General features: G+C 37.8%; 1 protein-coding gene across 5 annotated transcripts in view; it reads left to right on the plus strand.

The window, feature by feature from the left end:
* Tbc1d4 (TBC1 domain family member 4) overlaps nt 1-23,399 on the plus strand; it is a 194,326-nt gene that overhangs the window by 126,874 nt on the left and 44,053 nt on the right. For all 5 annotated transcript variants that reach the window (XM_048801300.1, XM_048801301.1, XM_015498733.2 and 2 more), the window contains exons 2-8: nt 704-1,288; nt 2,943-3,032; nt 5,666-5,770; nt 11,740-11,872; nt 15,681-15,772; nt 16,011-16,121; nt 17,842-17,961. In XM_048801300.1, the coding sequence (XP_048657257.1) occupies nt 704-1,288; nt 2,943-3,032; nt 5,666-5,770; nt 11,740-11,872; nt 15,681-15,772; nt 16,011-16,121; nt 17,842-17,961 (1,236 nt within the window). The remainder of the gene's footprint in view (nt 1-703; nt 1,289-2,942; nt 3,033-5,665; nt 5,771-11,739; nt 11,873-15,680; nt 15,773-16,010; nt 16,122-17,841; nt 17,962-23,399) is intronic.

Here is a 23,399-nt window from a genome sequence, read left to right on the forward strand (position 1 = left end):
AGTAGGGGCTGGGGATGTGGCTTAAGTGGTAGCGCGCTCGCCTGGCATGCGTGCGTCCCCGGTTCGATCCTCAGCACCACATACAAAACAAACATGTTGTATCCGCCGATAACTAAAAAATAAATATTAAAATTCTCTCTCTCTCTCTCTCTCTCTCTCTCCCCTCTCTCTCACTCTCTCTTTAAAAAAAAAAGTTTATAGTAGTCTATATAGTCTTATGGTTTTGTTTTTGGAAATTAATTCATTTAAAGTGAAAGAGTATAATACTGGTATTAAGTTTCAATCTCATTATTTATTTATTTATTTATTTATTTATTTATTCTGGTACCAAGGTTTGAAACCAGGGAACTCAATCACAAGCCACATCCACAGCCCTTTATATTTTTTATTTTGAGTTAGGGTCTCATTAAGTTGCTTATGGCCTTACAAAATTGCTGAGGCTGACTTTGAACTTGTGATCCTCTTGTCTCAGCCTACCAGGTTTGAATTTTAATAAACTTACATTGAATTTCAACTTTACCTTGAAGTCATTTTTTGTCATACAGTATAGTTTAAGTTTCTGCTTTATCTTGTGCAGGGTTTATTGTTTCCTATATTCTACCATTTAGGGTGAAAATCCATTTCATATGGTAATAGCAGGTCTAGGTAAATATAAATCATCTGAGAATATTCCGCTGAACAGGTGTTTCAATTTTTTCCCCAGGTTCCTGATGTAATCAGTAGTATAAGGCAGTTATCTAAAGCAGCCATGAAAGAGGATGCCAAACCCAGCAAAGATAACGAGGATGCCTTTTACAACTCTCAGAAGTTCGAAGTCCTGTACTGCGGCAAGGTGGTAGTGACTCACAAGAAGGCCCCATCCAGCCTCATTGATGATTGCATTGAGAAGTTCAGCCTGCACGAACAGCAGCGCCTGCGGCTGCAGGGCGAGCAGCAAGCGGATCCTGGCGAAGATCTGGTGGTCTTCGAGGCTGAGTCGCCTGGGTCCCCAGGAGACAGCTTTCCAGAGGAGGCGGAGGGCCTTGCCAACAGCCGCCCTGCGCTGCCCGCCGTGGCCAGCCAGCCCGCCCTGTCCAGCTCCCGTGTTTGTTTCCCCGAGCGGATTTTGGAGGACTGTGGCTTTGATGAACAGCAGGAGTTTCGGTCTCGGTGCAGCAGTGTCACTGGAGCCCTGCAAAGGAAAGTTCACGAGAACGCCCAGAAATCACAGCCTCGAAGGAGACACGCGAGCGCGCCCAGCCACGTGCAGCCCTCGGATTCGGAGAAGAACAGAACGATGCTGTTTCAGGTACCAGCACTGGGTGCTCCTGGCCGGCTCCAGCACACGTGGCTGGACAGGGCACTTACCTCCTAGTTCTTCCTGCTCACTCCAGTAGTTGTGAGAAAGAATCCAACTTTCATGTGTTTTCCCCTCAAATGCAGATAGTCCCGGTGGGGAAAGAGCGCACAGGAAAACCTAGAAGGCGAGAGAGGCAGACATAGAGCATGGGCTGTAGCCAGGAGAGGAAGAGGAGGAGAAAGGGCTAATGAGAGGAGCGTCATGGTGACCTGGTGGAACCTGGGATGGATCACTCTGTATTCCAAGATTAGTCATGTGATGGATGCTCTTCCTATCTATCACCATTGTCTTGAGTTGATTCTTAAAGATTTTTTTTTCTTTTCTTTTTAAAATAACTGCAGAGAGACAGTCTTTTCAGGATTGGAAGAGGTAATCTAGGAGTCTTATTTGGCATGGAGAGAAAAGATGATCTTTCTAGAGAGAAAGATGAAAACTCCAGAGACTCCTAAGTGTATTTCAGATGAGAACACATCAACTTACTGTGCATACCAAAGGAAAGGTTAAAGAAACACGACTGGCCTGATCGTCCACTGGACTGATTATTGAATGATTTAATGTCAGTCATATTATGGGTGTAAAAAAAAAAAAAAGAGTTCTTAATTCTAAAACTGTTTTTGAATGTCCTGCAGGGTACAGAAAATGTCAAACTCTACTTAAAGAACTTAAGTTACAACAGTGTTTTGTAGATGGTCTTTCATCTTCAGCTTGTTAACATTTGAGTTTTCTAGAAAAAACAGAATGACTTCCCTTTTATTCTGCTTTAAAGAACCCCAGAAGGAAATTCCAGGGTGTACTTCAGTAAAGAGTCCCAGTGCATAATATTTGCTTTATGCACTAGGACTAGTTTATTTAAAAAAAAAAAGTTCATCCTGTCCCCACCCTGCAAAAAAGTTCATCTTTTTCGGGCGCTGGGGGTCCTCTAGGCTCTTGGTTAATGATTAATGTACCTCTGGTCTTTCCTTTGGTGATAAGTTTAAGTAAGTTTTCGGGCTGTCACATTTTCTCTTTTTCTTAACAAGTCATAGTTCTTACTGTTAATTTTTCTGAATGTCTCATTATTTAAAAATTTTTAACTTAGTTCAGTTATGTTTATATCATTTCATTGAGTATTTGGGAGAAAGAATGATTATAGTATAAATAAATAATTGATACTTTCAGAAATTATGAAATGAGGAATGATGGCACATTTTTTGAAAGGCAATTTCTCATCTGAAAAATAATTTTTCATCTCATAATTTAAGAGCAATTTAATTTTCATTATCTTTGATAAAGAAAAGGAATATTTTGATATTATAAAACTGATATTTGGAGTCAGAATATTGGTTTGAGGGGTTGGGGTTGTGGCTCAGTGGTAGAGTGCTTGCCTAGCACATGTGAGGCACTGGGTTCGATCCTTAGCACCACATATAAATAAATAAAATAAAAGTTTTGTGTCCACCCACAACTAAAAAGTATTTTAAAAAATACTGGTTGGATTGCATGTTGGAGAACATGTGGATATATCAGGAATTTGAATCTATTATTGCTATTTGAATATTTAGTAGTAAAGTAAGATGTTAGGTCCTTGTGAGTTGAAATTAACTGGAGTACTTTTATTTTCAAGGTTGGGCGATTTGAGATTAACCTTATCAGTCCAGACACAAAATCAGTTGTGCTAGAAAAGAATTTTAAAGATATCTCCTCTTGTTCTCAGGTATGTATTGAGTTGTAAAATAGTTTTTGAAGAAACCCATTAAGTTTTTTTTTTTCCACAACTATCCACAGAATAACTGGGCATAAACTCCCTCACATTTTAATGTTCTTTAATTTTTAATTTTTTAAAAATAAAATTTGTTATGAAAAATTAAAATTTGTTCATTCTTTATGTAACAAATCCTGTCCAGGTCCCTTAGTGTCCATCCTAACAGTTGTCTTCATACTAATAAGCTCTTTCTCTTTGTCATGACACTTCATCAAATCCCTTCCACTGCTGGAATTTTTTGGTGGTGAGTTCTTTTCAAAGTACTTCACAGTTAGTGTTCCTTAACCTTGGGCAGTGGGACTTGTGGGTATAACTGAGTCATGTTTGCTCTTTATACCATAGCAGGTAGTAAAAGGAGAACTAGGGTTTTCAGCTTCTGCTAATGTAAATCTTAAATTTTGAAAAGAACATTTTTAGTATTTTTGTTCTTTTATCTTTAATTCACAAACTATGTATTTAAATGTTGTTAAAATAATTGATGCAGCCAAATGTGTACAAGATTATAATGTTAGGGAGTTATGGCTCAGTGGTAGAGCACTTGCCTAGCATGTGTGAGGCACTGGGTTTGATTCTCAGCACCGCATATAAAATAAAGGTCCGTGGACAACTTAAAAAAAAAAAAAATATATATATATATGATTATAATGTTAGGCATAAACTAGCATCCTAAGGACCCAGGGATTGATAGTATTTTTTTCTATTATATGGATACACAAAATTATTTTGTATGTATAAACATTCTGTACTCCAATAACTTAGTGGCACATCATTTTAAGAGGAATATATATTATACATTTCTAAATTCCTATTTAAAGGACACAGAAATGTGGTAGAAATTCTTTTTGGTACCAAAGAATTTTAGAAAATTCTTAATTTACCTGAGAAAGAACTTATTAAGTATCCTTATGATATGTTTACTGGGAATTTCTATAAGATCATAAGCTCCACGAAGGCAGGTGTTTTATGCTTTGATGTGAGATGTTAGAATAAAATGAAACTGTTACCTTAGGGGTTTGGTAAATGTTGAGTGAATGGGCCCTTTCTATATAGTGGGTCTTGTGTGAGTGCTGGAGAGAAAGCACTACATAAACTAGGTGCAGTTCCTGCCCCCACAGTACCAAGAGACATCCTTAAAAGCACACATATTTCTCTGCCCCCGTGTTTCCCAAGTCTCCCACTAAGAAAAATAGTGCTCATGGAATATCCAAAAGAAACCAGTTAAAAAAAATGGGAAGAAAAAGAAGATCCAAATATATAAAACTGGAAGTTCAAATACAATTTTGCTCTTCTTTTTTATTAAAGGCAAGCTCTGATATTGTGGTTCAGGAGAAGAATTAAACAAAAGCATGAGGGAAATTGGTGGAAAGTTCTCTCATTACAGTACCTCTTTCCATGGACTCAAGTTGATACAATGCCACTGTATTAAGAAATAGGCCTGTTTTTGAGTACTGCACACCTACAAATGTTTCTTTCTTTAAAATCTGTATGACTGTTTTCCTGGCAAGCATGGAGAATAAGGGAGTGGCTTTTTTCTTTCTTTTTTTTTTGCTGGGAATATTGCCAGCACCTGAAGACCTGCTGAGCTAATGAAGTTCTGTGAATTTTTCCTATTTAGTACTAAGTTAGTAGAGACTATCCCCACCACACTTCGCTGGTGCTGGAGATGGAACCCAGGGCTTCACAACATGCTAGGCAATTGCTCTACCACTGAACTACACCCCAGCTCCCAAAGATAATCCTGAATCACTAATGAGTTGTACCACACTGCAACCTTATCCCTCCTTAGCAACCCAGCACGGTGTCTCATATCTAGCAGATTAGCTAGGTTTAAGTACAATTCTAATTCCAGAGTCTGTTTTCTTCTTAGATTTAGGTGATTTTAGGACAACTTTAAACTTTTTGTCTATCTTGCTTTTCAAAGTACTGTGCTTGCTATTAAAATAAGGTCATCTACTTATTGGTATGCATGCATATATTCAGACTGAATGAAAGTGACAAATATTCTGAATTTTTTATTAAATATAGGTGAGGCTATATAGCCTGGGTCCAAGAAGTACAGTGATTTATGAATGTGAATAATTGGGACCTGTAATAATCTTTTAAAAAAATATCCATCTTTTACCAGTGTGCCTCTTTGAGTGTCTATAAATAGATATTCTAGTATTTCATTCATATTTCAGCAAATTGCATAGTATTTGAATATTGTCAGTTGTAGTTTCTTCAGATTCTTAGCTACATATAGAAGACTGCTCTTTTAAGAAGACAATAAATTGAAAACTGTTACTTGGAAACATTGGAGTAGTGGTTTTATTACAAGGTTCAGTGGATTATGATATCACTATTTTTCTTCCTGTGGCCCTGAGTCAGAGTGTTTATCAGAAACAAAACAATCTGAGCTGGTCTCATCCTTTATTATGAGTCAACAGGCCATGTGTACATTTGCTGTGACATTATGTTCCCCATCACTTTTCTGTGAAGGAGAAATTCCTGAAACTGGGAAGGTGTAGAAGCAAGGTGGATTCCCATGGTTGTTAAAAGGACATGTTCCCATAATTTCGGTATTGTTCTTCTTTCCCCTCATCTAGGGTATAAAGCACGTTGATCACTTTGGCTTTATCTGCCGGGAGTCTCCAGAGCCTGGGATGAGCCAGTACATTTGTTATGTGTTCCAGTGTGCCAGTGAATCTCTGGTGAGTGGTGTTAATGCTGACCCTGTGCTTCTGCCAGCACATCTCTCTTACAGAAGGCTTGTCTTTGTGAACCCAGGCCTCAGAGGGAAAAGAAGAGGGCATCTAGGAATATATTTTTACCCTTCCAGGCAGCACAGAACTAGAGAAACAAAAACTAATTGCCGTGGCAGTTTTTAATTCTGGATACTTTATATGGATTTAACAAACCCAGTCATGGTACCAGGAGTAGTTTTAAGAGATAGGAAAAGACTAGTAAGAGAAAAAGCTGTTGCTTTTTCCATTGCTCAGATAACAAGATGAGAAAAGCAAATACTTCACCTCTAAACCCTCTTGCATTGTCTCACACATAGCTTTTGGGAGACCCCTGATAACTAAACCATAACAACATGTAATCCAGCCTAGTATCTCTACCAGGGCAGCACATCTACTTAGGAATAAGTAAATGAGCAAGGCAGTATTGTCCTCATTTCCTTGGTGCATCTTATAGTTCCCCTGCCTTCACGTTCCCGGAGAAAACACTTTTAAGTTAGGAGTAATGAAAAAGTGAGAATGGATTGGTATGAAGGAACTTTTTGACTAGGGCCCCCAGGTCTCTACATTTTTTTCTAGGGAATATAAAATTTCTATCCTTAATAGTTTCTTTTTCTAGAAAGTTCCATTTGAGTTTCACTTTTCTTCTAGATAATTAACCATACTTGGGAAATAGTCCACATTTATACCATGTGATCTGTGTTGATTAGGTTCACTTTAGGATGTGAGATAGAAATATGAGGGTGGTCATTAGATAATAATAGTGGAAGGCATGGGGGTGAGTGAACACCCAGTGGGTAGAGGGAAAGAGAACCATTGACAACACTAGAAAAATATAGCCATGTAAGTTTGGTAGCAAAGGATAACATAAGGAGTGTGGCCATCTGTGCCACACTCCTTACTCATCCCTGGCACTCATACCTCCCTCCTTCCCACCTTGTCCCTCCTCCTGTCTAAGGCTGATCCTTCTACCATGTTCTGGATCCCATCCTGCCCTGCCTTTTCAAAACCTCTTGTGGATCCCCTAGTTTTTATTTAGGCAGCACCATTTACCCAACTCTGTAACTTAAGGACCTTAATGCATTCCGTCACCTTCTGTATCCCGTTGTTTGCCAGTACCTGTTGTCGTGAAGATAGACGCGTCTCTTTCTTCCATCCTCCCTTTCCTCTGTGCTCTTTCTGGGGATTTTTCTTTATCTAGATTCCTTTATCAGTGATCTTCATGTTCCTTCTGCCACCGGGTTAATCTGTCACCTATAAATTTTCCACATTAAGTTGGAGTTCTATTTCTCACCAGATCCCACAGGAGCCTAGTATACAGTTTCTTATTAAGGGATGATAGCTAGATGGTCCAGCATGTGATGGGGCTACCTTCCTTCTTCTTCAACCTCTTGTGCTGTGATTCTCCACACACACTGCAGTGCCGTGCCCTTCACAACTGTGCCTTCACCCAGGTTGTTCTGTCACAAGCTGTTTTCTGAGCCAAACCACAGAGACTGGTTTGATCATTGGTATGATTGTGCTTACAGAAACCAGAAGGTGATGAAGTGCATGGGGCATACATGCCAGCAAGGATCCCCCCCTGCCCAGTACTGGGGATTGAAACCAGGGCCTTGCACATACTAAGCCAGAGCTCTACCACTGAGCTACACTCCCAGCCACAGCCTGAGATCTACGATTTCAGTGAGTGTCCGAAGGCCCCTGGAGGCTTGGGGGAGTGCAGCTATGGTTCAGAGGTCACTGTCCACTCTGTAGAGTGAGGAGACGACTGTGGCCAAAGAGGCCACAGCCAGGGCTTACTGCTTCCCATTCTACCAGTCTGGGTAAGGGGACCATGTGGGCCTCAAGGGGTCACCCTCTGCTCTACAAGGAGATTGTGCAGGACTGGAGTTGCCTCTTTAGTGGTTAAGCAGGTGTGGGCCCACCTTACCAAAATCTGAATGCCCTTCCCCTTCTTTTTACTCAAGACCCAGCCAAAATAGCACACCCTTCTGAAGCCTTTTGAGTCCCTTTTCTGAGGAATTGAGTCTTTTACTGTCCTGTCTTTAGGACTCTGACTACACTCTGAACAAGTTTCTTACAGTTCCTGCCAAACAACGGTCTTCTTTTATCTGTTTGCATTACTAGCCATTCCCCTGTGAAGTTGACAGTTTGGCTTATTTCTCATTCACGTTATATCCTTGTACTGTTTTTGATAGTTGGTTTCTTTCTTTCTTTGTAGGGATTGTATCAGGGCCATGTGTGTGCTGGGCAAGTGCTGTACCACTGAGCTATGTTCCCAGCCTGGTATTTTCATAGTTTGAATGATGGAATGAGCATATCGCTCTTAACTTCAGGCATTTTCCTGGTGTTGGCCGGTCTCTGCTCACTGCATCCCTTGCATGAAAAGGAAAGCTATGTAAACCCCCTTTTATTTCCATTTTCTTTCATAGATTTTTAGTGCCCCCCCCCCCTCCAGTGCTTGTAGAATGGGTTTAGAAATGGAATTGCAGAAGGTCTTGGACATGCTGTCTTTCCACCTATCATGCGCTGTGACTAAGGCAACAGACTGCACTGGCTGCAAATGCCCTTCTGTTACTTAAACCACTTTCAGAGTCCAAGTTTTAGCCTCATTATTCTTAAGAACAGCCCCTGCTAGGATCTTTCAAACCCTATTTAATTTTATCACTAATCCTCTTAAAATGAATAGTGAGACATCAGAGCTGCAAGCCAAAAGAAACATTAACTGTACATTTCTGCATAATAGAGGGATGGCTCAAGCAGCCAACAAACAGAGCAAAACAAAATAGCCAAATAATGTCAGTTCAAGCAGTGTTAGATTGATTGATGTGGCTTGGCAGTTGTAGAAGACAAAAATATTTCAAAAGGAGTGCATGCTTACATCTTTTCTGAGTAACAGGAACACACAATTAGCATTTTCTTTTGCTTCTTTGTAACAGTTGTTATGAGTTGGTAAATACTATAGTGTTCTGAAGGGCTCCAGAGGGTTGCGGTTAAGTTCAAATGCTTAGTGATCCCTCTCGCTTCCTCCTTGAAAGAGCATTAAGAGCTCATCTTGTCTAACCAACTCTTCAAATTTGTAGAAAATAATTCATTAAAAGTGCTTTCTCCAAAATTGATTTTTAAAGAGTGTGAAAAAAACAAAGAATATCTAAATTCCATAGATGCAGAGAAAACTATTCAGGGAAAGTATAACCAAAAGGAAGAAGAAAGGGGAAAAAAAATCCATGTTACCCAAGACTCAAAATTTATATGATATTAGTAATTAATGAAATAAGCATGGTATTCATTATAAATAAAATATTAGCATATTGATAGGAGAATGAGGTATACAGTCTAGGAAGTTATCTTTCTCTTATATCTGGTATTGATTAAACTAAAAATTAAATCTCTAACTATTAAGGAGCAAAGTTGAGAAGATAGCAGGTAAAAAGACAGGTTCAAGTTTGAGATCTGTGATTTCAATGGTAAGGAAAAGTTGTCGATGTTTCAGGAATGAGCAATTATCTATGGAATGTTTTTCATCTGAGTAAAAATGCAAGTAACTGGAATTGTTTAGCCTGGGAACTATGGGAGGAGACTTCAGGCATACAAGTGGTCACGTGAGAATTTACACACAATATAGAATGTGACAGAGGGGCTTAAAATCTAACAAACATAGAGAACACTTCAATATGTGGGTGACTGGTTAGCACTGAAGTAGAACATTACCTTGTTAACAGTTGTTAAAATGGATCAGTGCCATTCTTTATTGAATACTTTGTGAATTTAAAATTTCCCAGAGAATTAGACTAGATGATCTTTTGAAGTCTTTACACAAGTCTGTTATTCTTAGAGACTTACTTTAAAATGCTATATAATACCTAAATTTGGTTATAATGCTTACGAGTATTTATTATATATTTTCTCCTTCATATCATAAATTAGCTTTATTTGTCCAATATCATGCTTTTCACTGGGAATGTGATTTTGTCAGATGGTAATGCCAAGAATACTTTCCTTTGGTTTGCATATGATTGATTTGTCTTTGCTCATTCCTTAGCTTTTAACCTTTTTACATGACTTACAGTTTTTTGTTGTTGTTGTTTTGTTTTGGTATTCTTAGTGTACTAATTTGAACTTTTGGTTGTTCTGATTTCATGATAGAATATATAGGCCATCTGGAAAAAAATTGTGGACTTCAGCAAACAAAACATTTAACATTTTATTAGTCAAAGTGTTGTGGCCAGGAGAAGTTGGTAGACACATTTTAGACACTTTTGAAATGGCTTCTTGTTTCATCTAGAAATAGAAAAGAGAATACAAACATTCAGTATTTCCACAGGAGGCTTTACAAGGCAGTATAATTAAATGACAGATTACCAAAACTAAAGCTATTTATATTACTAAGCCAATTTCCAACCCCTTCAGTGTCTCAAGTAAATGAGAAACAAGAAAATAGAAATAAATGTGTATCTGCATAAATAATTAAATTACCTTTGAATATAAAACAAAGCAAATAAAATCAGAATGCAAAGCATTTAACATGAATCACATTTAGTTTTAATATTAGAAGTATTTATTTTTAATTATAGTGTAAGATCACATGAACAATTCATTTTTATTGATAGAATATGAAATTATTCATAAACCTTTTTAAGATTGGCAATATAATAAAACATAGCAATAATGGCTGACTGCTTAGTGTTTGGTTTGATCTTTTATTTCAGTAATATTTGGAGAGCAAAGTTTCTTTATATTCCAGGTTCCTCATATACTGAAATGCAGAAGTAGATTAAATTCTTTAGATAATGACTTATTCTTAAACCAGGCCATAGGGGAAGGGGAAGAATAAAGTTAAAAAAGAAAGAGTGGATTGCCAAGTATGACCAATGCTTTTGAATATCAAAGTTAGTTGGGATGAGGCCCTTAGAGTTCAGTAGCTCTGCCATGTAGGTTTCAGAATGTGATCTACGTTCTAGAGTGTGGGAAAATCACATCTTTTTTAGAAAAATATTTTGTTTATTTAGTTGTAGTTGGACTAAATACCTTTATTTTATTTTTATGTGGTACTGAGGATCAAACCCAGGGCCTCGAATGCACTAGGCGAGCGCTCTACCACTGAGCCATAATTCCAGCCCAGTAAAATCACATTTTGTATTGGTGATTAGGTCACAGAAAAGGAAGGTGAAGCCTGAGGGGTTTAACAGTGCCTAAGGATGAGCTGTTAGTTGGTTTCAAAGAAGCAACAGGAAACTAAAAGACTAGATTGAATGTTCTGGACTGGGTCAGTGGAAGAGCAAGAAAGAAACCAGCTGGATATTTGCAAGCTGCTGGCTTAACATTGAGACCCAGCCTCTAGATACCCAGATGTCAGAACTGTTGTAATTCAGAAGTGCAGTGGTAATCCATGGGAAGCTGTGGAGGTAAGACCAGCAATGATCATAGACATTTCCCACTGTTATTTACATTGATCTTATTTTCCCCCCAGAATTTCATTTAAACACTTACAAGTGTTTATTTTTCTATTGAAAGTGATCCAGAAGAATAAACAGTTAACACAAGTGAATGTTGAACCGCTTTTGTTGTTCCTTATATATGGCAGGCAAAACTTCCAAAGAAGTCTTTATCTGATAAATCACTTAATTAAACCGTGTCCTGATCTACTAATTACTCTGTCTATGATAGTGTCACCCTCCATGGGATTTGAAAGTTGCATTCAAGTAGCCGACCAGTATTATATTACACATACTGAAATGATCTTATTTCATCCACCGTCCAATTATAATAGATGAAAGGTCCTACTTTTCAAGTTTAATATTTTGTCCCTGCCAGCTCTGTAGTCATCAAAATTCTATTATTTATTATTTAGTCAGTAAAGGCTCACATTGCCATTGGGTTTTTAGTGTTTCCAAGCAAGCCAACTTTTATATCGACCTGAGCTTTGTTCCTTCTTGTAGGTCGATGAGGTAATGCTGACTCTGAAGCAAGCTTTCAGTACCGCTGCTGCCCTACAGAGTGCCAAAACTCAGATCAAGCTGTGCGAGACCTGCCCCATGCACTCTTTGCATAAACTCTGTGAGAGGATTGAAGGTACAGTATAACTTGGCCTTGGCAGAAGAGGAGTTTGCTTTGGCATTTGAGAAATGAGAAAGTCCCTACTGTCATTGAATACATCTTTGTTTCTATGTGAAACAAGAACTCAAAGAATCAATTCTCATGTCCAGTCAGTTCCAAATGTGCTGTCAGTCTCTTAGATGCTTGACTCTCTCTTCTTTTTTCCTTCTGAAGGCAAACTCAAGGAAGGGACTTGTATTTCCCACAGTTCTTAAGACTCTGCTATGGACACAGTTGGAACTGACCAAATATTTGTTCACTGAATGAAGAGAGCAAAAACCATCACAGCTGTTTAATTCTTTCTTTTGTTTCCTCTCACTTGTTAATGTGTCTCTTTTCTCTAAAGGTTTAGAACTGTGTAAAACTTGCTTGACTTTTAAGAGGTATTGGGGAATGGCAGAGATAATGGAGGTGCTCTCCTGTGTTTTGAGGAGGAGGGAGGGCCTGAGGGAGAGGTGGCCCCTGACTCAACTTATCTTTCTTCTCATCTTTTTCTAACAAAAAAGGATGAAAATTACTGTACAGGAGAGGAAACAATTTAATAAACACTCGTTAAGTGTCCGCCGTGGACCAGCCAGTGTGCTGGGCACTGGGTATGCAGACATGTTTGAGACATGGACTGTGCCCCCAGAAGACTTTTGGTCCAGAGAGAGCAAAAGTCACGTGAGCAAAGAAACACAATTCAGTATGATAAGTGTTACAGTAAACGGAAAGAGTACAAACCCCAGAACAGCAAGGAGTTGGCTGTAGTCATTGAAGATGCAAGTTGTGGTTTCTATTCTGTAGGAAACAGAATCTGAGGCCCTTGGTAGCAACAGTGATCAACAGCAGTTATTTGTTGAATATCCAGACAATTGTGTGACTCAAACTATTTCAATTCAGATTTTAAAATTTATAATTCTAATTTTGTAGGATGCACATTGTTTTCAAACTTATAACATGTTTGCAAAAATGGAACATTCTGTTTTGAATGGTTAAGGGAGTATTATTAATCTGTGACAGGGGTCAGGGGCTGATGACGGAGATGGTGTTAGATTAATTAGCTATCCAAAGGGGAAAGATCCTTTTCACTTATTCAACTTATAAGACATTCTAGATGGATCCAAGTCCTCAATGTAAACAATCCAAATATTAAAATCATTAAAATAAAACAAGAAGAACATTCTTATTACTTAAAAAAAGAGGGAGGGCTTTATTCAGACACCAATGCAGGAACTATCAAAAGACGTCCACAGATTTGACTTGACAAATTGAAGTGTTTACCTAACAACTGCTTATTTGGAAATAGAATGATAAGGAACAAACAAGGCAGTAGCAAAGCAAAGTACTAATCCAGAATTTGTAAAAACTTTATAAGAAAATGATAAAATCAACTCAGTAGGAAACTGTGCAAGTCACCTTAGAAAACACTTCTCATAAAAGGAAATTAAAAGGTCAAATAATGAAAGTGAAAAGTTGCTGAACTTCACTGGATGTCAGAGAAATGAAAATAAGAACAACAGTAAGATACTCATCAGGGTAATGTTAAGAAAAATGTTATGGATTTTGGTATATCTACATAATAATGATGGAGTATAAGTTGGTATAGCCGTATTGGGGAGATAACTAATATAAACTCATTAACTTGAAATCGTGCATACCCTGTCAATCAGAATTTCCATGTTTTGATCAGAGATACAAATATGGGTGCCCAAACTGAAATTTTCATGGTTGTATTATTTGTAAATAATGGAAAATTAGAAAAAAATTTAAATTTTATCAGTATCATCATTGAAGCACGTTTATATCATGAAGCAATTGATGAGAATGAATTTAAACTGAATGGCAACATGGATATCTCCTGAAATTATATTGTTGAATGAAAAAAGAACTTGCTGAACAATAATATATATAGCATATATGTTATATCTTGAAAAATACATATATGAATAATACAATATATTACTTTTAAAAAATCTTGATTTTTTTTTTTTTAGATTTATGGAAAATTTGAGAAGAGCTTCCAAATATTCCTCCCCCATTGTAAACATCTCATATAGCCCAGCACAATGATCCAAACTGGAAATTAACATTGGCAGGATGCTGTTATCCAAATGGAATGCTTCATTTGATCTTCACCAGTTTTCTGACTAACGCATTCTTTTTGGCTTTGGGATCCAGGCAGGGTCACACAGTGTGTGGGGTTGTTACTTTGCCCTGGTCTCTCACAGCCTGCATGCACTTTTTGTCAGTCTTCCTTATCATCTGGGGATGTGAATCTGTGTCATAATATATGGAGAACCTCTTGAGACTTTTCCAGCAATTAATAAGCTAGAGTCATGAGTCGTTTCTTCAATCATAACAGATTTTTCTTTTCTGTATGTGATCAAGAAGACTGGCATGGAAGTTTGTTGTGTTGTATAAAGAAAGATGGAGGTGAGCAGTTTGCAGACACTGTTCTTCTTGCCATTTCATGGCACACAGTAGCTTAAAAACAGGTGTACTTGTAGCACACTGACAGTGGATCAGCTGTGTACACATTCTGGCAGTCATAAAGAGAATTTTACTTTAAACTAAAACAAAAAAACAAAAACAATGTTTTAATACTTAAATATTTAAGCAGTTGTTTTTAAAAAAATTTAAAAATGATTCTCTCCCATTTATTCCATGTGCACTATCTAGCTGTAGAGATCTAAACAGCTTTTTACTTCAAAAAAGGGGCAAAATGTGAACGAATCATTTTATTTCAGTTACCTCCCACCTCATATTTTCTTAGAAATAAATTCAATTAGAAAACTGTACATATATTCTAATTCAAATTATGATATTATTTATTTCTAACCTCTGATATAACTTACCAAAATAAATTTTTTTAAATTACTTTGTCTTACTCTTTGTAATTAATAATAATGAGTACATGGTTTAAAACCAAGTAATAATGTATTTCATTAAAACCTGAGAAAGAAAACCTTATAATCATGATTTTAAAAATGCCAGTCCATGCATAAGGTTTATTTAATATTATATATAGCTACATATTCTGTTTATAGTAAAAATAGTGGCAGTTCTTTAAGTGACACCTAACAATGCAATGGAACCCTTCCTTAAAAACGGATGGTCACTTGAATCATTGTAAATGTGAATTAAATTTCCCTTCAAGAAAAAATTGCAGAAATGTTTTCAGGGAAAATTTCCCCTTGAAGACTTGATATAAATTATATATGGGAGTTAGAAGGATTTGTTAATATCACACTGTAAGGATGTAAATAACCTTCTTGGTAAAATAATAGCACTAAAAGTGCACTGAATACTAAAGCCATCCTTGAAACCTTATTCCTGCAGAAGGAGCCCCCCATGATGGGGAGAGAGCCTGACTCAGCTCTAGTACAATAAAACATTATAATTATTATTTTTTCAAATGTCAAGTTGTAAGCCTAGATAGTTTGGCCACAGTTAGCATTTAGCTTCTGTTCCTGTGGCACGTCCTGGGATAATGTTCATCTGCCTGTGAGGTGCCTCTCTAGGTTTGTTAGTATATTAAGTGGTATGCTTGGCCTCACTTAGAAGTTCTTTGTTAGTAATTCCAACTCCAGGTTTGCCGTGGAAGGCTATTGATTTTGATGGAGCGTTTTGTTACCAGGTTTTAATCATCTCGATGTCCTGCTCCAGGGTTTGTTGGAGGCAGGAATACATCTCCCAGAGGAGACGGAAGTGGAGAGCCTGCTGGGGAGGAGTGAAGTGCAGCCCAACAGACTTAGATCTCCAGGCAGCCTCTGCTCATGCTTTCCCTCATCCTTTCCCTCAGGTCTTTACCCCCCAAGAGCCAAGCTGGTGATACAGAGGCATCTCTCATCACTGACAGATAATGAGCAAGCTGACATCTTTGAACGAGTTCAGGTAACATTATATGTAGTTCTCATAAATAAAATATAAGGAAAAAGAGGTGGATCCTGTTGTTGCCAGTTCCTTCTTTTGTCCCTCTGTTTGAAGTGAAAGCTGTGCGTCCTATAGGACTACTTGGTAGAACCAGAAAGCCATTGTTACATTTCCGTCTTTTCTGTTAGACTCAATTGAGTGAAAAGAAAGATGAGAAAAGCTGTGTTGCAAGTGTACTCTTGATTTGTCTGTTCAACAGAAAATGAAGCCGATCAGTGACCAGGAAGAGAATGAGCTTGTGATTTTACACCTCAGGCAGCTGTGTGAAGCCAAGCAGAAGACACATGTGCACATTGGGGAAGGCCCAGCGGTGAGCAGATGTTTTTTCCTTTGACCTGTTTTTGTTTATGTGTTTATTTAAAATAACACAGAAAAAAAAAAATGAAAGAAGAGTATTTCCTTTGTGCTCTCATCTTCTATAGGGCTAAAGAGCAGCATTTTAAGAGTTTATTTGGAAATTTTAGCAGGTACTGGCACATTGAGATAAAATAATAATAGTTTTATAATGTAAAAGAACTTGTGATTTTTGGTTTTTTAAAAAACAGGCATATATATTTCATCATGTAGAGTGAGCATACATTGTTTTATATGTGAGAAAATCCATTATTTTAAAAATATTCATATGAAGATTGTATTTCATCAAAAGCTTGGACAGCCCAAGTGGTAAAAAACAAGAATGAAAACCTCAGTTGTCCCTCGTGAGTGGCCACCCTAGTTGCAGATGGAAGGATGACTTTTCTGTGCTGATGGTTTAGAATTTATTCCCATCTCACAGAGATAAAGTAAGACCACTACAACAGCATCAGAGTGGATCATCACATGTTTAGCTCTTATGGACACAAATGCCCTCTGTTGTTAATTCACTACTTTCTTTCATCCATAACTTCTGGAATGATCTGATGGAGCTGATGCTGGTGTGGACTTTTATTCCCTCTCGCATAGACTAGGCAGAAGCCTTTCAGTCTGATTTCCATGACCTTTAGGTGTTTTTTAATGCTTCTTGGAGGTAAATTTCCCTAAAATGACCTTCACAGAGATGACCTTCAGATGACCTTCATAGAGATGCTTCTCTTTTTTTAAATTCGAATCAGTGTTCTTCCTGTTTGCCTGGCACTTAAGACTGTTCACATTGTTTTTGCTCCAGCCTCACTTTCTCATGTTACTCTCTACTGCTCACTTCTCTTTTAGCTCCTGACTCTGTCCCTTCAGCAATCTAGTCATGATAATTTTGCCAATAACCACCCCCAGCTCTGGGGAAGTCATTATCTCTGTTCTCTACCTGTCTGAACCCCATGTATCCCTTTCTCCCTGACCGCTGAGACAGAAAACCAATCTTCCCGCTTTCTTCCTTGATACTTACATGTGTTTTGTGTTGTTATTCCTTACCTCAGAAAATTATAAGGTTTCTCTCTTGAAAATTGTCATGTACCTAAGGACCATGTAGTATGCACAGGAGCCACTTATTTCCATGGGATAAAATATGTGGAGGATCTAATATGTTGGACACATTAGAGACTCTCATTTGGTTTAGTACTATCAGTGAATACTTACAGATCTTAAAGGATAAATAACCTATTCACAAATGAAAATGGAATAATATAACAGAGGCATTACTAGGATTAAATTTTGCTTGCAAGCTGCTTTGTTCTTTGGAACTTATTTTCTCTGTTTTCCTTGCTAATTTGAATATAAAACATGCACCTTTGAAAGAGATGGTGGTACTTTAACTAGAATAACAGCAGAAAAAATTGATGTCTCAAATTTAATATCCATTAAATGAAGCAGTAATATGTTAGTGGAAAGGAAAGGCATGAAGAAAAGATCTTAGTTCTGTCTTTTTTATTACTTACAATATTAAGCATGAAACATAATCTTTGTGTTCACAGTGTGGAACCCAAATTATTACTTCTTAATGGAGCTACTGAAGAATTCTTGTGTTTTTTTAATGGCTTAGTTTTAAGCCTGTATTTAAAGCCTCATTTAACCTTGAGTATGTCTAAACTAAAATTGCTATGTTTTTCTTTCTCTAGACTATTTCAAATAGTACAATCCCAGAAAACGCAGCAAGTGGTGGAAGGTTCAAACTTGACATTCTGAAGAATAAAGCAAAGAGATCCTTAACTAGCTCCCTGGAAAATATCTTCTCAAGGGTAAGGATAAACTGAAGATCTGTTAGTTAAACATGTCTTTGTTTTCTGTTTGGCTTTATTCTTAGCTAGCTCACCCAAGATTTACTTTAAAAAGTACACACACAAAAAAAACCTATTAGGATAACTTTAATTTAGTTAATTCTTAAGATAATCTGCTGAAATAAATTTTCTTCTGAGATCTAGATTTGTTCTGGGGCCTCTCATGTGTGAAACTGAGCAATAGAGATTTACTAGTAGAGACATGTATAGAAAGGGGCCATAGAATACTGAAGCTCAATACTGTAAGAACTTCTTATCATTTGTCATAAACTTAAAAAGAAACCTGCCCTTCTTTGGCCCATTCTTAAGGGTTGATAGAAAATGCTAAAAATAGCATAAATTAGTGGAATTTTTTTTTAATCTCATTTAGTGAATTTTCATATTTTATTTAAATATAGGCAAAATCTTTTTCCTTCCTTTTCATTTTCCTCTTCCTGAATAATTTAGTCCTAAAGCTGTAAGTCGGCATCTTAGGGCAGAGAGTAGGGGTGGCTCAGAGCAGGAAGACACAGAACCCATGGAGGGGTTTGGGGCTTGGGAGCCAGAATGGTGAGGGGGCTGTTGGCAGAGTAGAGCAGCCTGTTTTGGGGCATGGGAGCCTAAGTGGCCAAGGAGAGCATGCCTGTAGAGGGAGGGCCCATTACAGGCAGCAGAACAGAGTTAAGGTAGAAGTGTTCCTATACAGGGAGGTAGAGTCCATGCAGAGTGAGGAAATGCACCTGGGGAATGGCAGCCTCAATATGGGGTGTTGCAGCCTGAGGGGGTTTAGGAGAATATTCACGTAGTGGCCGTTGTGGAGCTCAGTCACACGCAGGGGAATGTCCAAATAGGTAAATATGTTAAGATGTGGGCTCCAGGGAGAAGGGAACTACAAGTATGAAAAGAGGAAATCTGAATGAACCCTGTGTTATTGGATTCAATATGCACTCAGAGATGCTTGTGTGTATTTGTGTGGGTATATTTTGTGTGCGTGTGTGTGTACATGTAGCCCCTGGCTTTGTTCACTGAGAGGACTTGGGAGTTGTTCTTCTGAACACATCAGATAATAAGCCTGGTTGGGTGGAATCTAGCATCTATATTATTATTTTTTTAATTGTTGTTGTTGTTGTTATTATTATTATTATTATTATTATTATTATTTGATAATGGGGATTTAACCCAGGGGTGCTTAACCACTAAGTCACATCCCCAGCCCTTTTTATATTTTATTTAGAGACAGGGTCTTGCTGAGTTGCTTAGGGCCTTGCTAAGCTGCTGAGGCTGGCTTTGAACTTGAAATCCTCCTGCCTCAACCTCCCTAGCCGCTAGGATTACAGGCATGCACCACCACACCCGGCTAGCATCTGTATTTTGTATCTATCCTCCTGTACTAGTAGGAACCAGGGTCCTGGGAGAAGCAGTTCTAGAGCTGCAGGAAAAGTACAAGTCTGGAACATCTTGGCCTTGTAGATAGTAAAGGAGCATCAGAGAACCATGGTGATGGTCATAAACAAAAACTTAAAAGGGCTGTAACTGGTGCCATCTGACAACAGTATGACCATCCAAGTAAATGACAGCAATGTAATGATTCTATGACCCATTGAGTAGGAACCATAAATTTATTCTGAGATGAACTTCAGCACACTGAACATCTGCACATGAGTAGGATGCAACAGGGAAGCAAGTAACTTCAGAGCAGAGAGGGCTGCCAGGCACAACCTTGGTCGAGTGATGACTTGAACCTCCTCAGCAAAGCAACACACTGAAATCCTGTGCCTGGGTTTGTTGGAATGGACGGAGCACAGCTTCAGAGGTCTGACAGCCACAGAGGCAGCTCTTGAATCTAATCAAGAGAAAACACAGCAAACCTAGACTGAGGGACAATCTACAAAATAACAAGCCTATTATCATCAGAAGTGTCAAGATCCTGAAAGTCAGGAAAAGACAGAGGAATTGTTTAGACTGAAGGAACATGAAAATTTGTGGAGATTCTGAATCCCATTCTTTTGCTATAGAGGCTCTTGCTGGGACCATTGGAGCTAGAATGAAATCTAAGAACAAAATGGCATTAACGTATCAATGTTAGTTTCTTATTCTTGAAAATTGCATTTTAATGGTGTAGAATTCCTGAATTCCGTGTTCATAGGAAGTGTACACGGAAATACTGAAGGATGAAGGAAACTTACATCCCCCATCCAGATTATTCACTTATAGATTTGGGGAAAAATGTTTTGTACTGAAGTGTTAACTTTTCTCTACATTAGAGATTTTTTTCAAAATGATACATGAAAAATTGATTATAGTAAACTTGTCACATGCTTTACAAAGCCCACTTGGGATTTTTTTGTTTGTTTGTTTTTGGTTGTTTATCATGTGAATAAATATCGCAGACAATTCAAGGGTCATAAATAATGCCATGTGCTATCAATAATGCAGATGTGTGTATACAGATGGGTGGTAGGTGTTTTAATTCTTTTGAATAGTTTCACAAGGTGTTCTTGATGATTTGTTTTTAAGTTTCTTAACTTTTCTGCTAACAGAGTACGAACATTTCGCCTGCAGTCTGTAATTAAATTCTTCAGTGATCTCTATGTGCCTTTGAAGAAGCAGATGGGGATATAAATCCTCAGACGTTGAGAAGGGTTCTGAAGGAATGATTTAACTCTGTTTGCAAATGTGTGAGGTTTTTTTTTGTTTGTTTGTTTGTTTTGGGGTGTTGGGGATGAACCCAGGGCCCTGTACACACTAGGTCAGTGTTTCTTTTTTTTAACAACTGTTTAACATGAATAACATTATATGAGTCCATAAAATAGTTGGATACACTTTGAATTATTCCTTGTTTATTCAATAGAGCATTAAGGACACAGTGTTCCTAGTTTTCTTTCTTTGCTGGAGCTCAGAACACGTTTACAGGTATTTCTCTTAATGATTGAGATTCTTCTGATTTTAACAAAAGCCCTGCAGCAAGGGTGGTCAGCTGTGAATGCCATTACCTTATCAGTAGAAAACAGACTCTTAGGTAAGAACCTCTAGGAAGTTTGTCAGAAATATGTTAATGCAGCTGACCCTAAATTTTTCATGCCATTTTCTTTCAAAATTTATAAATTAATATTCCTCCTTCCGTCTTCCTCTTTTTCCCTTTGTCCCCCCACCCACACTTGTTACTTCTTTTCTTTCTAAATCCAGAAATGAACCAACATCCATTCATAGTCATCTAGGAACACTGATGTATTTGTGTGTTTGGAGCCAAATTTTAAAAGTCATCTTCTACTCCTAGAGAAGAGGTGAAAAGGAGATGTTTAGGGTTTTAAGACTAAATAGTCAGCAAATGTTGTCACTGGATTAAAGAGACTTCAGGTCGTCAGGAATAAGGCTGCATTTAAAGGCAGTGCAATGAAGTGGTTGTGCAGCCAGAATGTCTGGTTAGAACCCAGCTTTATCTCTTATTACCCGGGTATGTGGTTTGTTCTCTCCAAACTGATATTGAATTTTAATCCACATGTGAGAGTCTAAGAGGTAGAACTAGGTAGGACCTTTAAGAGATGCTCTCATGAATTAATTAATCCATTCATGCTATTAAGGGGTTAAATGGTTATTTCCAGAGAGGGTCTGCTATAAAAGCCAGTTTGGTCAGGTCTCTTACAGTTTCCTGTCTGTTGCCACATGATGCCCCATACTACCTTATAACTCTGACAGCAAAGGAGGTCATGCCCAGATGTGACCTCTTGACCTTGAACCAGAACTGTGAGCCCCAAATAAGCCTCTTTTCTTTATAATTTATCCAGTTGTGATATTGTATTAAATTAACTTTGTAACTTCATATAACTTTATAATATATCTAATTGTGGTATTGTATTGTGGTAATGTATCGGACTAAGACATAGGATAACCAGGTTCCTTCCCTTGCTGAACTTGAGTTTCCTCACCTGTGAGATGAAAGCAAGGGTGTACTTACTGCCTAAGGACTTGGTGAGGAAGGAATGAGGAGATTTACAAGAAGTGCTTGGAATTGGCAGAGAGTGAGCCAAAAGGGTAGCTGTGATGATTAAGACAATTTTGTGTACAGAGGAGCAGTTAACTCTGAGCTGCTGCGTGACCATGTTGGAAAAGTGCCTCTTTGAATTTTTACGTTGATTCTATGACATGCCAAGTAGCATTTGTTGGAATTCACCAATGTGTGGGTTATACCATTACAAGGTTTCTGTCGTAATTCAGTTTTATTGAGTTATGCCACTGGGACAAATTGCTCACAATACATGGCTGAGAAAAGAGTAGATGGCGACGTAGAGCTTTGACGGGATGCACGTTAGCTGGTGAGTCATTCATTTGCACGTGCCCTTTGTGAGGACCAGGCCACACTTGAAGCATCACAATCCTTAGAGAAAATTCAGAGGACACGCCTGGAGGATCTGAGAGTTAGACTTTGGAGAATGTACCGTAAATCAAGGCATTTCTCTTTCTTTTAATCTTTTATAGGACAGACGACATTAATAAGTAAGTTAAATAACATTAATAACATTAATAAGTAAGTTAAATATTTTTACTCATTTTTGTTTTCATTTTCTTTTTGGTTGTGGTAAGATATACATATAGTAATATAAAAAGTCCCATTTTAACCACTTGAAATGTATAATTCAGTGGATGTAAGCACATTTATTTTGCTATACAACCATCACCACCATCCATCTCTAGAACTTTCTCCCTCTTGCCAATACTCATCTTCCTTTTACTCTCCCAGTTCCTTATAACTATCATTCTACCTTCTGTTTCTGAATCTGTCTGGTCTCAGTGATTCATTATAAGTAGAATCACACAACATTTGTATTTTTGTGACTAGTTTATTTCACTTACTATAACATCTTCAAGTTTTATCCATGTTGTAGCACTTATCAGAATTCCTTTGTTTTTAAGGACCTGAAAACAGCATACTACAGAGACACAGCCACATCAATGTTTATAGCAGCCCAATTCACAATAGCTAAACTGTGGCACCAACCTAGATGTCCTTCAGTGGATGAATGGATAAAAAAAAATGTGGCATTTATACTCAATGGAATATTACTCAGCAGTAAAAAAGAATAAAATCATGGCATTTGCAGGGAAATGGATGGCATTAGAGAAGATTATGCTAAGTGAAGTTAGCCAATCCCAAAAAAACAAATGCCAAATGTTTTCTCTGATATAAGGGGGGGGTGACTCAAAGTGGGGTAGGGAGGGAGAACATAGGAGAAAAATTACCTCTAGATAGGGAATAAGGGTGGGAGGGAAAAGGAGGGAGAAGGGGAATAGCAAGGATGGTGGAAGGAGACGGTCATCATTATATAAAATACATGAATGAAGATATGAATTTGGTGTCAACATACCTTATATACAAGCAGAGATATGATAAATTGTGGTATAAAGGTGTATTAAGAATTGTA

Source organism: Marmota marmota, unplaced genomic scaffold (assembly GCF_001458135.2).
Source record: "Marmota marmota marmota unplaced genomic scaffold, marMar, whole genome shotgun sequence".
Lineage (NCBI taxonomy): Eukaryota > Metazoa > Chordata > Mammalia > Rodentia > Sciuridae > Marmota > Marmota marmota.